The sequence below is a fragment of the Coregonus lavaretus genome, assembly GCF_964263955.1.
Source record: "Coregonus lavaretus genome assembly, chromosome: 14".
Taxonomy (NCBI): Eukaryota; Metazoa; Chordata; class Actinopteri; order Salmoniformes; family Salmonidae; genus Coregonus; species Coregonus lavaretus.
Genome location: NC_140001.1, coordinates 38,384,971 through 38,402,266, shown reverse-complemented (window position 1 = coordinate 38,402,266; position 17,296 = coordinate 38,384,971). Strand labels below are relative to the sequence as shown.

Below are 17,296 nucleotides of genomic sequence, written 5' to 3'. Positions count from 1 at the left end.
CAACATACTGTAACGGTCCTTACTATATGAGCCAAGTTAAATTCCCACCCAACGGGGTTAACCCTATTGATGCGATGCGTAGGGTATTTGCCTTTCACGCCAGCGACCCAGGTTTGATTCCCTGCCTTGCCGTTCACTACGTTGGTGTCAGAAGTGGAATAGTAACTGTGAGGCCATTGGAACGCATGTCTCGGATGTGTGAGGGGGCTGAGTAGTCGAAGTGTGCCTTCCCGTTCAGAGGGGGCAGTATAGCAATCCTCACTGAGCTACGTTACAATTCCCACCAAGTGGGAATGGCCTTGATATTGATTTAAACATTGTACCCTACCAGAGTTTATAATAATAGAACAGTTCAATCCCCCCCCCCCCCCCCCTCCCACTCCAAAATACATTGTCATCTTTCATCTTCTATGCGTTCCCAAGACTTGACTTGTGAATGTTTGAACTCCCTCCAAGACACCCATTTGGGGGAAAACAGCAATAACAGAAAATAGGGGAAGTAATCTTTTATCAAAGTGGGTCTCTACATTTCTGGAACGGGAATGCTCTTTGACATAATGTGATCCAGCTTTGGGAAACAAGTGGAAAATGACTGGAGGCTAAACAACTAATGAATGCTTATTCTGATAGGTCTGGTGAAACACACATGTTTGTAGTGGGCAGCTACTGAGAGAGCAGCAGGGGGAGAGCGGCACATGTGAGAGGGTTTGATCCACAGGATCCTGATTCTGCTCTCTGATGCATGTGTCTGTGGTTTTATTGTAGTGTGGGAGGTGGGTGGTATGTTTATATTATTTGACTACCCCACTCTCTTTCATTGCTAAAGAACCTGTGTCACATCTATCATGATATGTGTATTTGATTAACTTACTTTCTTGCTTCAGTTCAATGTAGGCCTCCTGGGACTTTTTTCCAGTCTACTCTGCTCGGCTGTCACTAGTTACTACAGCCACAAAGCCAGAATTGACTATATCGTACAAATGAATGAAAACAAACACTTGAGGTTAGTTTAAGGTTAGGACTAGGCATAATGTTAGCAGTGTGGTTACGGTTAGTGTTATGTCCAGGGTTATGTTTAAACTCAGATTTGAAGAAGATAAATTGTAGGAATAGGCAGGGTTTTAATCATAATTATGACGTTGTGGCTGTGGTAACTAGTATACCGTCGACCCACTCCGCTCAGCTCCTTGTTGTTGCTCTACCACTCCCTTCCCCTAGAGGTCGCCAACACCTTCACCAGCATATGAATAATCACCCGAAATCCAGATTTGTTGTTGAAGGAAGTGGCCTTACAGAAATATATTTTAATATCCGATCGAGAAAAGAAACAGAAATTGTAAATATGAAAGTGAGATAGGTGAGTGTTTGAGGCCAAACTAAATAATAATTTAATAGCACGTTATTGGAATTGCCAAACCGCTTCACATTTTTTGGGAGCGAATACCAGGTGTTCTGTAGTGTTGTACTTCACCAAACAGGCCGTAGCATAAACAAGCAGCAGAGATGACTGAGAATTTCGACCGAGCCCCAGGCGCAGGTAGAGCCCGTATAAAGCCAACAAGTCCCGGCCTCGCAGATGTTGGAGAACGGGACGCAAACTCTGTTTTCAACCAGCGTGAGCCTCTACGACAGCCTCGGACGTCTCCACCTTTGACTGAGAACAACACAAACACTAGTGAGGCTATCGGCGGAGGTAAGATGTGCTGTCAGTTCAAATATGCTTTTACTGTATAGTCATTTTCTTTAGCTAGCTATGTCACAGTCAAGAAGGGAAACCTTATAAGTTATTGGGTGACTGTGTTAGTTAACAGCATCTTTGACTACATTTTAACAGGTATTTAGCTAGACCTGTGTGAAGCTAGCCACAATAACGATTAGCCACAATAGTTGAATTTAGGGTTCGCCTTCAAAATTAAAGTCCCACATTGAAAGTGATTCAAACGGATAGAAATAGTGGAATCATGCCATATTTGGACTAGATAATACTAAACAATATTGCAATGTTGTATAAGTTAAACAAAAGACAAATAGTTCATTTGATACAAAAAAGTTAAAATCAGTTGATGTATTATACTTTAGATTTGCATAGAGGGCATACTTACAGTACCAGTCAAGTTTGGACAAACCTACTCATTCAAGGAATTTTCTTTATTTTTACATTGTAGAATAATAGTGAAGACATCAAAACTATTAAATAACACATGGAATCATGTAGTAACCAAAAACGTGTTAAACAAATCAAAATATATTTTATATTTGAGGTTCTTCAAATAGCCACCGTTTGCCTTGATGACAGCTTTGCACACTCTTGGCATTCTCTCAACCAGCTTCATGAGGTAGTCACCTGGAATGCATTTCAATGAACAGGTGTGCCTTCTTAAACGTTAATTTGTGGAATTTCTTTCCTTCTTAATGCGTTTGAGCCAATCAGTTGTGTTGTGACAAGGTAGGGGGGTATATAGAAAATAGCCCTATTTGGTAAAAGACCAAGTCCATATTATTGCAAGAACAGCTCAAATAAGCAAAGAGAAACGACAGTCCATCATTACTTTAAGACATGAAGGTCAGTCAATACGGAACGTTTCAAGAACTTTGAAAGTTTCTTCAAGTGCAGTCGCAAAAACCATCAAGCGCTATGATGAAACTGGTTCCCATGAGGGCCGCCACAGGAATGGAAGACCCAGAGTTACCTCTGCTGCAGAGGACAAGTTCATTAGAGTTACCAGCCTCAGAAATTGCAGCCCAAATAAATGCTTCACAGAGTTCAAGTCACAGACGCATCTCAACATCACTGTTCAGAGGGGACTGTGTGAATCAGGCCTTCATGGTCGAATTGCTGCAAAGAAACCACTACTAAAGGACACAAATAAGAAGAAGAGACCTGCTTGGGCCAAGAAACACGAGCAATGGACATTAGACCGGTAGAAATGTGTCCTTTGGTCTGGAATCCAAATTGGAGATTTTTGGTTCCAATCGCTGTGTCTTTGTGAGACCGAGCCCCAGGCGCAGGTAGAACGGATGATCCCCAGGCGTAGTGGGTGAACGGATGATCTCCGCATGTGTATTTCCCACCGTAAAGCATGGAGGAAGAGGTGTTATGGTGTGGGGGTGCTTTGCTGGTGACACTGTGATGTATTTAGAATTCAAGGCACACTTAACAGCAGCGATATGCCATCCCATCTGGTTTGGGCTTAGTGGGACTATAATTTGTTTTTCAACAGGACAATGACCCAACACACCTCCATCTGACAACGCTCTGAGTTTAGCAGCAACAAACTCAAACCAATCCAGGGCCATAGCAAAACATGTCACAGTTGGTTCCGGACTGTAACGGCGTCACCGGCCTGAATTTAATCAAATCTGGAGCCAGGCAGTCATTCTACAGTGCCTTCAGAGTATTCACACCCCTTGACTTTTTCCACATTTTGTTGTGTTACAAAGTGGGATTTAACTGTCATTTTATTTGGTCAACGGTCTATATAAAATACTCTGTCAAAGTGGAAGAAAAATGCAATTAAAAAAAATAAAATATTAATGGAAAAGAAAACACTGTTTTGATTAGATAAGTATTCAACCCCCTGAGTCAATACATGTTAGAATGACCTTTGGCAGCGATTTCTGGGTAAGTCTCTAAGAGCTTTGCAAACCTGGATTGTACAATATTTGCCCATTTATTCTTCAAGCTCTGTCAAGTTGGTTGTTGATAATTGCTAGACAGCCATTTAAGTCTTGCCATAGATTTTCAAGTCGATTTAAGTCAAAAATGTAACTAGGCCATTCACAAACATTTAATGTCGTCTTGGTAAGTAACTCCAGTGTATATTTGGCCTTGCGTTTTAGGTTAATGTCCTGCTGAAAGGTGGATTTGTCTCCTAGTGTATGTTGGAAAGCGGACTGAACCAGGTTTTCCTCTAGGACTATGCCTTTGATTAGCTCTACCTTTTCTTCTTATCCTAAAAAACTCCCTAGTCCTTGCCGATGACAAGCTTACCCATAACATGATTCAGCCACCACCTTGGCCTTAACATAATGCTTTGTATTCAGGGCCGGTCCTTGCACCACCCCCCTGCACCACAGTTCCTAATATGAGCTACACCGCTAATATGTGTAAACCACAGGAGGTTGGTGACACCTTAAGGATCGGACCCTTTTTTTCAATTTTCGCCTAAAATGACATACCCAAATCGAACTGCCTGTAGCTCAGAACCTGAAGCAAGGATATGCATATTCTTGATATAATTTGAAAGGAAACACTTTGAAGTTTGTGGAAATGTGAAATTATGTAGGAGAATATAACAAATTAGATCTGGTAAAAGATAATACAAACGCAAAAACATGCGTTTTCTATTATCATCTTTGAAACGCAAGAGAAAGGCCAGACAGTGATGTAGGATTCTAGATGTAATTTAGATGTTGTTCACTAGATGGCAGCAGTGTGTGTGCAAAGTTTGACTGATCCAGTGAAGAATTACATCACTACACAATATTTTGTATCAAGTCTGCCAGGAGTTTTCCCAAATGTGCCGAATTGGGGAAAGTAGAGAACATACAAAAATGCTATGGTAATACAAAATTTAAGTTTGCACACTCCCAGGAATGTCATACATGATGGATCATTAGCTTCCCTACTGAAAAGACACTAACCGTCACACATCTAGATGACCGGGCGGGGTGGGTGTGGAGCCAGAGGTCAAACTGTAGAACCCAGTTCCTACATTTAAATATAAAAATTGCTTTTTCAAACATATCTACACTACATTTTATCTCTGGGACCTTCAGGATGACAAATCAGAGCAAGATTACTGAATGTAAGTACATTATTTACCTTCAGAGGTGAATGTACCAAACCAGTTGCCGTGATAAAAGTGTTTTGTTGTGGACTATCCTCAAACAATAGCATGGTATTTTTTAGCTGTAATAGCGACTGTAAATTGGACACTGCAGTTAGATTAACAAGAATGTAAGCTTTCTGCCCATATAAGACATGTCGATGTCCTGGAAAGTTGTCTGTTGTTTACAACACCATTCTAGTCACATATCGCATATTGAGCAGCAACCGTCCCGTATAAGGGACACCGATCCCGTAGAGGTTAAATGGGGAGGATGGGCTCGTGGGAATGGCTGGAGTGGAATTGTAACAAATATCAATCACATGGCTTCTATGTGTTTAATGCCATTCCATTCGCGCCGTTCCAGACATTATTGTGAGCCGTCCCCTCCTCAGCAGCCTCCTGTGGTGTAAACTCTTCAGAATTGTAATCTGTGCGTTTCACCGAGTAGGCTGACACCTATGGATCTTGGGACCATGAAATGGGGTAAGGCTGTACCACAGAACAATGAGCCAGATTTTTCACTGGATGTATAAATCTGAAGCATCCGGTTGGCATTTCCACTCACCACCAAATATGGTGATGAGAGATAGCCCAGTGGCTAGCAGTGGGAGAAGATGGAGCGAGATGGATTTTGGCCGACATTCTGTATTTGATCTCAATACAGTTTTCTGTTCCCAAAACTAGAATCTGTTATGAACAGAGAGGACAAAGTTTCGTAGACTTTACCCTTTGCCAAAGTTTCTAAAAATTGCATTGTTTAGGAATGCAAGGGCGAATTGAGTTATTGCACACGCTCACTTCAGAGTAGGCGTTCACTAACGGAAATATGCAAATACATGCTAGAACGCGCCAATAGGATCTTGCTAGCTCGTGATTGGCTCTGTCCACCTCCTTGCTTGTTCTGCCCACTATGATTAATTTGCTCAAATTGGGAACAACCGGCTGTGGTCTATCTTGGGTTAATTATAAAATATTTGGCTGTACAGTGCATATACAGTGCCTTCTGAACATATTCACACCCCTTGCCTTTTTCCACAATTTGTTGTGTTACCCTATAATGTCAAAGTGGAATTATGTTTTTTCAGAATTTAACTCAGTTGCCGTAGAGAAAGGGCTCAGGGATTTCACCATGAGGCCAATAATGGTGACTTTAAAACAGTTAGAGTTTAATGGCTGTGATAGGAGATAACTGAGGATGGATCTATAACATTGTAGTTACTCAACAATTTTAACCTAAATGACAGAGTGAAAAGAAAGCCTGTACTGAATAAAACTATTCCAAAACATGCATCCTGTTTGCAACAAGGCACTAAAGTAAAACTGCAAAAAATGTGGCAAAGCAATTAACTAGTGTTATGTTTGGGGCAAATCCAACACAGCACATCACCGAGAAACTCTTCATATTTTCAAGCATAGTGGTGGCTGCATCATATTATGGGTATGATTGTAATCTGTAAGGACTGGAGAGTTTTTCAGGATATAACAGAAACGGAATGGAGCTAAGCACAGGCAAAATCCTACAGGAAAACCTGGTTAAATCTGCTTTCCACCAGATACTGGGAGATGAATTCACCTTCCAGCAGGACAATAACCTAAAACCCAAGGCCAAATCTACACTGGAGTTGCTTACCAAGAAGACCCTGACTGTTCCTGAGTGGCCAACTTACAGTTTTGACTTAAACGTACTTGAAAATCTATGGCAAGACCTGAAAATGGTTGTCCATCAATGATCAACAACCAATTTCACAGAGCTTGAAGACTTTAAAAGAATAAAAGGAGAAATGTTGCACAATTAAGCCGTGTTCACATAGGCAGTTTGAAGTGACTCAAATTCAATTTATTTGCATATCCGATTCAAATCTGTTATTTTTCCTGCAGTCTGAACAGCCAAAAAGCACATGGAAGCTGATATTTCAAGCCAAATTTCAAACCACCTACGAAGGTGGTTTGAAATTTGGCTTGAAATATCAGCTTCCATGTGCTTTTTGGCTGTAGGTCACCTTCGTAGGTGGTTTGAAGTCGGATACAAATCTGATTCCTGGCCATGTGACTCGCAAGTGTCTGAAAAATGTATGCACTCACTTAACTGTAAGTCGCTCTGGATAAGAGCGTCTGCTAAATGACTAAAATGTAAAATGTAAGTGGTTTTTAGACTTATTTGGCATTTTGTTGCTTGCTAGCTACTCTGTTGATAGTTTGACTAGAACATGTGGTAGCTAACTAGCTTGTTAATTGTTTACAAACAAATTAGTGAATGTGCTAGAAAGCTAAACTGCTACGGCTAACCAAAAAATACTTGATTTGAAAGTTGGATCATCTTATCCTTTGAGGCTTTAAATGTGTTCTTACCCTATGATCTTGAACATTCAAAGCAACTGGGAAACTTCTATGGCAGGCATTGTCACCTTAGCTTGCTACATAACTTCTGGGTGATAGGAAGCACAAGCAAAACCACCAATCAGCCTACACCACTTCACACACAAACGTCATTACTATGACAACAAGCGTAACCTTGTCAGCAAATGACTGCTGTCTGAACACACATACATCCGATTTGGTCACTTGTAACTTGCTGTTTGGACAGTCAGTAGTCGAAAACGGATTTGAAAAACAAACTGATGAGCATTAAGGCCTGCAGTGTGAACAAGGCTTTAGATACTTACCCAGAAAGACTCATAGCTGTAATTGCTTCTACAAAGTATCGACTCAAGGGTGTGAATACTTATGTAAATTAGTTATTTTTGTGTTTCATTTAATACATTTGCTAACATTTCTAAAAACATATTTTCATTGTGTGTAAATGGGTGAGAATGTATTTTTTTTATCCATTTTGAATTCAGGCTGTAACACAACAAAATGTGGAATACGTCAAGGGGTATGAATACTTTCTGAAGGCACTGCCACTAAGTATGCCCCCAATTCAAGTCTAATACATCCACAGTGCGATTCCCACTGTGTGTAGTTAACTAATTGTGTTTTGTTAAATTCTGACCATGTTTAGCATTATCTAGTCCAAACATATCATGATTCCACTATTTTAATCACTTTCAAAAAGGAGAACTTGTATTTTGAAGGCGAAACGGAAATTCTACTATTTTGGCTAATACTTATTGTGGCTAGCTTCACACATGCTAGTATGTAGCTAGCTAGCATAGGCAACACACGGGTGAATTTCCTGACAGTTGACCCCGAGCGTGAATCTACACAACATACTATCTCGCGGGCATGGGTTGAGCGCGCCCTGTTTGCTTACGTCAGCTAGCCACAAGCTATCATTTTAGACGACTCAAGAATGCTGCGCACACGTTTCAGACAAATATTAGTAGCTACACAATTTAAAACGTCAATTCAATTACGTCTATGAGTACATTATACTAGGAGCGAGAAAAACTTGAATCCCTCCGTCACACCGACAAAATTCGTCATTCGTCGCACGAATTACCCATCGCTATTTGCACCTGCTACTAAATTGTTAGTCAATTATTTTTAGCCATTGGTCAGTGAGTTAGCTGCTAAATAAAGTGCAAGGCCAAATCACGTCACATGACTATTTAGGTCCGTGCCAGACCTCTATTGCTAGCAATGGTCTTCAATATTTCCTTCATTTGTCACCCCAGAAAGCAGAAGACCAAGCAAACCCCACCAGGTCATTCACAACAACAGCACTCCTGCCTCCAAAGTGAAAAGTGTGGACTCTCTGGTGAACACCTCCATTCTGTCAGCCAACGCACCTGAGTTCTTCCCTTCCAGCTTCTCCCCCAATGAGGTATTAAAGCAGTGTTCCCCCAACCTGGTCCTGGAAAGCCACAGTGTGCAGGCTTTTCCCCCCAGTACTACTAACACACCTGGTTCAACTAGGCAGGGTTATCAAAACCCGGTCCAGGGGCCCCCCCTGGGTGCACGTTTAGGTTTTTGCCCTAGCACTCGCTACACAGCTGATTCGAATAATCAAAGCTTGATGAGTTGATTATTTGAATCAGCTGTGTAGTGCTAGGGCAAAAACCAAAACGTGCACCCAGGAGAAGGGGGCCCTGGACTGATTTTGGGAAACCCTGAACTAGGTTGACCAAGTAATCAAGCCCCTTATTAAATTAAATCAGGTGTGGTGGTGCTGGGTTGGAACAAAAGGCTTCAAGCCTTGTACAAATTGATAATGATAATGGGTTACATAGTACCTCATCAACTGCACTTTACATTATAAGGACTGAACTAATCAATCACCTCATCCACTACCAATGTCTAGCTGGTATCCATATTTTTCACCAATCCTTGATTACCGGTATTCTCAATTTAAAGGAATCTGTTTCGGAGGATGGCAGCGATGGCTATTATACTGAGGCGACATTGGCTGAATTGGTTGAGGAGTTTCTCAGCCACCTAAACTCCTCGCCGGGGTCCTTTGAGAACGACATTGAGCACATAGCAAACATGCTGAACAGCTGGGTCACTACCGAGGAGACGCTGCAGGAATTGGTGGAACTCATCTACACACAAGTATGTGTAACAACACATGCACAGTTCGGCCATCTACCTGCTTATGAATGTTATAGCACTGTCTGTATGTCGTTTACTGTATTATGTTTTACTGTCATTTTTTTCTCAATTTGTTCTGTTGTGTGATGCCTGTTTGCAGTCTACTCTTATCCCCAATTTCTCTTACACGGGGGCAAGGCTCTGTAACTTTCTGTCTCATAACCTTGCACTCAGCCCAGCAAGTGGCAACTTTCGTCAGCTGTTACTAAAACGGTGAGCTTTGTTTTAATATTAGTAACATTTTATCAAGTAGGCCTAACATCTACTTCATCACTTTTGTCATGATGCTTTAGGTCTACCATAAGTAACACTTGTAGCCATTTATACAGAAATGCTCTCTCTCTCTCTTCCCCCCCTGTATCTGGGTGCGGTAGGTGTCAGACAGAGTATGACCAGAGGGATGTAGCGGTGCGGGGGGGTGCGGAGACTCAGAAGAAGTTCCATGCCTATGTGCTCTTCCTGGGGGAGCTTTACCTCAGACTGGAGGTGAGCAGGAGCCCCTCTGTCCTGTCAGTCTTTTGGGGGTCTTTATGTCTCTGTGGATCTGTGCCATTTCAACCCCTCACAACTTTGACACTTGCTTCCCATAACCCAACTTTCTTTCCATAACCCCTCCCCCTAGATACATTTTGAGTTGATAATACCCTAGACAGAGCCTAAGGTCTCGTGGACAGACTACCTAAACATAACTGGTACAGTAGATCTGTCGGCATGCTATGGGATGTGTGAGATAACGAGCAACAGTTGGGTTTTTGTCACTGGTTATTTGGACGTATCAGGATTGGGTGAAGGCGGTGCTAAAACGGATTCACTTTGACTGATGATAAACACAGGTGAAAGGCTGTGGCTGAGTTTCCTTTTGCGAGGGTGGAGACTTTGAAAACCGGAAATCTCAATTTCTAACTAGGGCTGGCACAATTATCGTATAATCGTGTAACTAACCATTATGGACAATAGCCATAAAAAAAATCTAATTAATACTGGGGATCCAGCTTTATATTAAAGTAGATACAGTGCCTTCAGAAAGTATTCATACCCCTTGACTTATTCCACATTTTGTTACAGCCTGAATTCTAAATGTTTTTTGAATTTTTTGCAAATGTATTGAAAATGAAATACAGATCTAATTTACATAAGTATATTCACACCCCTGCGTCAATACTTTGTAGAAGCACCTTTGGCAGCGATTACCGATGTGAATCTTTCTGGGTAAGTCTCTAAGAGCAGGAACATTCACTGTCTTCTTGGTAAGCAACTCCAGTGAAGATTTGGCCTTGTGTTTTAGGTTATTGTCCTGCTGGAAGGTGAATTCATCTCCCAGTGTCTGATGGAAAGCAGACTGAACCTGGTTTTCCTCTAAGATTTTACCTGTGCTTAGCTCCATTCCGTTTATTTTTTATCCTGAAAAACTCCCCAGTCCTTAATGATTACAAGCACACCCATAACATGATGCAGCCACCACTATGCTTGAAAATATGACGAGTGGTACTCGGTAATGTATTGGATTTGCCCCAAACATAACTTTGTATTCAGGACAAAAACATAATTGCTTTGGCACATTTTTGCAGTATTACTTTAGTGCCTTGTTGCAAACAGGATGCATGTTTTGGAATATTTTGTATTATGTACAGGCTTCCTGCTTCTCACTCTGTCATTTAGGTTAGTATTGCAGGATAACTACAATGTTGTTGATCTATCCTTAGTTTTCTCCTATCACAGCCATTAAACTGTAACTGTTTTAAAGTCACCATTGGCCTCATGGTGAAATCCCTGAGCGGTTTCCTTCCTCTCCGGCAACTGAGTTAGGAAGGATGCCTGTATCTTTGTAGTGACTGGGTGTATTGATAAACCAACCAAAGAGTAATTTATTAACTTCACCAGGCATTGGAACATTTCCCTGGCCTTTGTGGTTGAATCTGTTTGAAATTCACTGCTCGACTGAGGGATCTTACAGATAATTGTGTTGGGTACAGACATGAGGTAGTCATTCAAAAACCATGTTAAACACTATTGCACACAGTGATTCCATGTGACTTGTTAAGCAAATGTTTACCCCTGAATGTATTTAGGCTTGCCATAACAAAGGGGTTGAATACTTATTGACTCAAGACATTTAACCTGACATTTTAAATTAATATGTACAAAATTTGAAAAACATAATTCTACTTTGACATTATGGGGTATTGTTTGTAGGACAGTGACCCAAAAAAATCTACATTTAATCCATTTTAAATTCATGCTGTAACAAAATGTCAAGGGATGTGAATACTTTCTGAAGTCACTGTATAGTTTACCCAATAGCCGTTTTCATTTTTACATGAAGTGGCTAATGTTGGTAATCATTTTACGAGCAGAACAGCAGGGTCGGGAGGAGCACCGTCATTTCCAAATGGTCAGAACCATTTGTTTTTGAGACAGGGGTGTCACCAAAGCTGTGTTGTATTCATTGGGTATGTCGTAGCTATTTTTCTAAGATGCATTGTAAGCTGAAAACCTCTTTCAACAAAAATGACAATTACGACAATAACCGAGGCCATTTTGCATGCCAATTAATCGTCTCCCAAAATTCCATCTTCACAGCTCTATTTCTAACACGCTTCCCCCAGAACGTATTCGAGCATCTGACCAAATTGTGCAAGGTTTTAATTCTGGGTTAACTGAGATTAGACAGAACCTGACTGCTGTCTTGAATGATTGGTTGTCTCAGGTGAAGAGTGCGAAGGGGCCTCCGTCTCGAGCTGAGATCCTGCTTACTGCCCTGAGGGAACTGATGAATGCCCTCTTCTCCAACCCCGTGGATGGAAACCTCATCTGTGCTGTCAAACTGCTCAAGGTGATTTCACACGTTCTCTCGATCTCTAATGTCAAGTTGATTCAATGTTCCACATCTGTGGTACACAGTTAATTACTGCTTATTGAAAGAAATCTGCAGGCCACAATCTGAAATGAATGGGGAAAAATTATACTATATTACAATGTAATGTCAAGCTTGTTGTAATGTGCAAGAAAACTTCCCCAGTGTTACAATGACGTTTACCTGTGATGTCATCTGTAGTTGACAGGCTCGGTTCTGGAGGATACATGGAAAGAGAGCGGGAAGTCTGACATGGACCAGCTAGTCCAGAGGATTGAGAACATTGTGCTGGACGCCCAGTGCAGCAGGTTGGTGTGTATGTTACCTGTGCCAGATTTAGAAGTAAAATGAATGCTTCTTTTATTAGATTAGGTTAAAGATGGTAGGATGAATGACTGACTGTGCCTGTTGTGTGAAGGAGATGCTATTGACGCTGAGTGAGTGATTAAATAAAGGACTGTCTTGTGTTTTCATCAGAGATGTGAAGCAGATGTTATTGCGGCTGGTGGAACTGAGGTCTAGTAACTGGGGCAGAGTCCATGCTGCTGCTGCTGCCGACGCTACACCTGACAATGACCCCAACTACTTCATGGTGAGAATTGGGAGCTAGGGCCAGAGAACAACACTACTCCCTCCATCTAAGTTTTTTAAACGTTTCACTCATGTTTCAAGCAAACTCCTTCTTTAAGCCATGATACCAAAGGAATTGCCGGCGATCCAACATTTGGGGGAAAACTCTGGTTTAAATGTTCAAATGGATGTTCATGCCCACCAACCTTTCACCTCTGTTCCTTGTGTTTGTCTTTGTGTGTTTCTCCTGTCAGAATGAGCCTACATTCTACACTGCCGACGGCACTCCCTTTACAGCAGCCGACCCTGGTGAGTATATCCTCAGCATTCATCAAGGTGAAACCCTGCAAGTTATGCGTTGTCCCTAAATGTATGTTTTGGTGTTACAGAATATTCTGAAAAATACCAGGAGATCCTGGATCGGGAAGACGACTATTTCCCAGAGGGCTATGAAGAGAATGGAAATGAATCGTGAGTATTAATTGTGTGAATAGTTTTGGTCATGTTCCTTGCTTTTTCAATTGACTTGGTTCCCGTGTGTGAGTCATAATGGAACTTAATCTGTAAAATATTCCTATGTAGTTCTAGAATATTCTTCTGTGAGAACCAGCAGACCACACAAAATAAGTCAGACAATCCAGTGCCATAGTCACTAATGCCACTGTAGCGTTGGTCTTGTGACCTTTTACCCTCACCCATGTGTGCAAATGCCAATGCAGTGTTTCCCCTAGGATTTTCTTCAGCAGAGTTAGCGGGGGAAATGGGGTCTGGGGGGTGAGGAAATCTATAATACATAGATCTCCTTTTTTATAATTTTTTTTGCAGTGGCGGCCATCATTTAGCAGCAGCGGTGCGCCACTATTAAATGCATATAGAGGAAACACTGCAAAAATCACCCAGGTCACATGACCTGAGAGCAACATGAGGTGGTTGACTTATGGGGTCAGTGTAATTGCCTAGCCCACAATTCAACAGGGGAAGCCAGAACCTCCAATTCAGATGAGTCCGCAGATGGAACAGAAGGAGGGCTTAGTTGACCCCTGTCTACCTCTCACTCAACTCTGTGTGTGCGTGCCTTTTCCTTTGGAGGACTGTGACGTTGATCTTTAGTGGTACACTGAATGGCATTTGAAACAAACCTGTATATAACCTTAATAATTTTGCCTGCACTTTGTTCAGTTCATTCTTAATGAATATGCATCATTGTGTGTTCCAGATCATTCAATGACGAGGATGAGATGGACCCTGAGATCGAGGAAGCTTTTGAGAAGTTCTGCCTAGAGTCTGAGAGAAAAAGACGACAATGAGACTAGTATGAGAGCACTGCGAGAGACTGAATTTACACATACCTTTCGTGTTCGACTTGTTTGCGACTGGAAAAAATCAAAGAGAACTAGCAATTGGTATGTTTTAAAAATATATTTTTTAGCAAAATGAACTGCATAGTTTGCACTTCCTAGCACTTCAGTGACAGGTTTTTTTCTGGCTGGAATTTGTGTTGGTTTGAAGTTTGGGGACAGTCAACTGGATCATTATTCCGCTGAGTTGTAGCAAATGTTCTGAGTTTGGGAGTGGGGGAGTTAGTTTTCTGCTTCTATTGATTATTTCATAAACAATTATTTTCCTTGTAACGCCGTGGGAAAAAAAAACTGTGTGCTGTGGATTTTAGACTACTATGTAGCTCAACAGCAGAGTAGCATCATCAAATGTGTGCGTAGTTTGATTGCATACTAACTGAATAAGCAACGACAGAAGCTGCAGGGGAGGCAACATTCAGAACATTTACAATACAGGGATTTTTCTGCATTAAAAAAAGATATATGCTTAGACGGGTCGCCAACTTATTTTTTTTTGGGCCACCAATTCTAAAGTGTAAAAATAAACGCTTTCAGGAAATTGGCTTTAAAACTGCAACGTTTTCTCACAGCTCCATGGCAAAATGGGTATAATTGCAGGAAATTAGCTTTAAAACTGCAAAAATGTATCTCCGCTCCATGAAGAAATCAGAATTGCAGGAAATTGGATAAACATATATATTTTTAAATCTACACCGGCAAGATGAGCCCGACGGGCCGACCATGCTAATTGCCACGCCCCCTGCCACGCCCACCACCTAAGCCCCTTTTTGAACTAGAAAAAAACCCTGCAATAGAAATGTGATGTATAGAACGAACACTGCATAGAATTTTGCTACAGGGGCTTATAAATACAGTATTCAAGAGAATTGTCTGTTCTATATGGTACATCTCTGTTTTCAGTGTTCTGAATGTTGCACCCTACTGACCTCCAGGGCAATTTTGTTAAATTGTACATTGATTTGGCCATTTAGTTGGTCAACCACCCTTTAACAAGCTATGCATTTAAGGAGGTGGGTTTGTGAAACTAACAAAAGAGCTTGAAATACTGAATACCGGCAAGTGGCAGCAAACTGTCTGGAAAAGAGAACTCAAAAGTTGTTTCAACTTTAGGGGTGTTTTTGTTCTTCCTTTTACTGGTTCAAATTAGAATTTGACAATTGTTGAGGAGTACAGTACTGGGATGTATTCATTACGGAAACTGTTTTAAGGACAAAAGGAGCAAAACAAGTTTATTTTGGACAGGTCCCTCCTGTTCCATTTGCTTCGGTTTAAGAAACGTTTTGCAACAGAATTGGCGGAATGAATACACCCCTTGCTCTGTTGCTGGGAGCGGTATGGTTTTTAATCTAATTTGTTGAACGCAGCTTTAAACCCTTTGTAGTCCTGCAGTTTGGACCTGTCATTGAGAAACCACTAAAACAGTAATCTCTCAAAGGATGCACCTGCAAGTTCAAAGTTGTTTTCATCATCAGCAATTGATCGATCCAATACAAAGGAATGTTTGTTTTATAGTTTGTACATATTAACAGTAATGTTTGCCTGCAATAAATTCTTTATAATATGAGTATTTCACTGCCTGACTCTTATTTTGAGTGTCCAGCGGTGTGTGCGGGATGTTGCGAAATGTAAGTTACCTGAAAAGCACTGTAGGTGACGCTACGCTCCTGTTGTCCACTACTAAAATGTTCACTAGAAGAAGAATGATCATCCATCCAATGGGACAAAGTATAGTACACCTTTTCAAGTTGAGGGAATTTTTTTGACAATGTTGCATGCAGCAGAAAGTTATTTGGTTTGTTTACTAGCTAGCTAAATCAACAACACCAATATCAGTTTGATCACGAGGATGAGTTGGTGGACGTCGGTTAAGGAGATTATTCCCGTCTGCACCCTTTGCCCTGTACTGTGGTTCTGAGTTTGTGTTGGAGAAAGCCCCTGCACCCTGCTCTGCACATCCTCTCCAGTCTAGCGAGAAGGTTCGACAGGACGAGGTTGGCCACCAGCAGCTACAAGGTAACATCAGCAGCTCTAATTGTCTCAATTCACGAGTTTAAGGACCCATGAAATGGGTTTAGAATATTTATTGAGGAAACTGAATGGATGTGAGAATGAGGATTCAGTGGGGAAATGAGAATGGACCTGATGAAGCCAAGGGCTGCAGGTTAAGGATCCGGAGGGGTTGACTAGATTTTGGCTTGGAGTCAGGTAGACATCCCCGTCAGGCCGTGATAGTTAGGCTGCTGTAACGAAGAAGAACTGCGCATGGATCGGTCTTGAACACCTGTGGAAGATCAGATTTTGACGTCAAACGTCGGAAAAGATGGCGGAGGAATCAAGGAGAATTGGAATATTGTCAAATAATAGAAAACGCAGCAAAGTAGCGTACAGTGATGAATGTCCCTTATCTTGTAGGAGTATGTTTTGTTAATGAGGAGCAGGTGATTGGATTACCAATTTTGAAGAATCCATTTGATATATCCAAACTGGTGGAGAGAGTGCTGGGTAAAGTGAAGGCTGTGAGGATCACCAGAGGCAGGCTTGTTTGGATTCTTTGTTCTTCTGAGGATCAGGAGTGTGTGTTGCGACTCACCTGATTTGAGAAGTTTGTGTCTCTTCGAAGCAGGGCACCCCTCAAGGGGATAATATCTGGCGTTTTGTGGGAAGTCAATGTTGCAGAGATGAAAAATATTCCTGGAGTGATTGATGCTCGTCGGATGAATCCATTGGTGAATGAAGAAAAGGTGAAGTCTATATTTTGTTTTTTTATATGGAGTCTCTCCCTACTCAAGTGCAGTTGGGATATATAAACTACAGAGTCAGAGCATTTGTTCCAAGACCAATGCAGTGTGAACATTGTAACATTTTTGGACATGTTTCAAGTGATTGCAAAAGGGAGAAGCCGAGATGTTTAAGTTGTGTTAAAGATCATATGTGTTTTAAAAGTGATGAAATTGTGACAGGTTGCAATTGTGGTGGGAAACATGAAGCCACGTCTTTGGAATGCCCAACAAGGTTGAAAGATAATGAGGTGGACAAAGTCAGGGCTGTCCAGAGCATTTCATATGCAATGGCTGTTAAAAGGGTTGAGGGTTCGAATGGTGCTCCTGAAGAGTCCATGGTGGTGGATAGGCCTTCACTGAAGGCTGCCG

At 41.4% G+C, this 17,296-nt stretch overlaps 1 protein-coding gene across 1 annotated transcript; it reads left to right on the top strand.

Moving 5' to 3' along the window:
- Positions 1-1,270: 1,270 nt before the first annotated feature.
- On the top strand, positions 1,271-15,714 carry LOC311141585 (polyadenylate-binding protein-interacting protein 1-like). The gene is made up of 11 exons (XM_084176956.1): positions 1,271-1,693; positions 8,450-8,598; positions 9,129-9,326; positions 9,466-9,578; positions 9,740-9,851; positions 12,073-12,198; positions 12,421-12,527; positions 12,697-12,811; positions 13,044-13,098; positions 13,179-13,260; positions 14,006-15,714. The coding sequence occupies exons 1-11, from the start codon at positions 1,504-1,506 to the stop codon at positions 14,094-14,096; spliced, it is 1,338 nt and encodes a 445-aa protein (XP_084033082.1). The 5' UTR covers positions 1,271-1,503; the 3' UTR covers positions 14,097-15,714.
- The last annotated feature ends 1,582 nt before the right edge of the window (positions 15,715-17,296 follow it).

What these genes read in the sequence shown, in the direction of transcription:
- LOC311141585 (XM_084176956.1), top strand. Translation starts at nt 1,504, where the DNA reads ATGACTGAGAATTTCGACCGAGCCCCAGGCGCAGGTAGAGCCCGTATA. An exon ending in CCAGCTTCTCCCCCAATGAG is followed by an intron (nt 8,599 to 9,128) that starts GTATTAAAGCAG and finishes CTCAATTTAAAG; the next exon opens with GAATCTGTTTCGGAGGATGG. An exon ending in AGCTTTACCTCAGACTGGAG is followed by an intron (nt 9,852 to 12,072) that starts GTGAGCAGGAGC and finishes TGGTTGTCTCAG; the next exon opens with GTGAAGAGTGCGAAGGGGCC.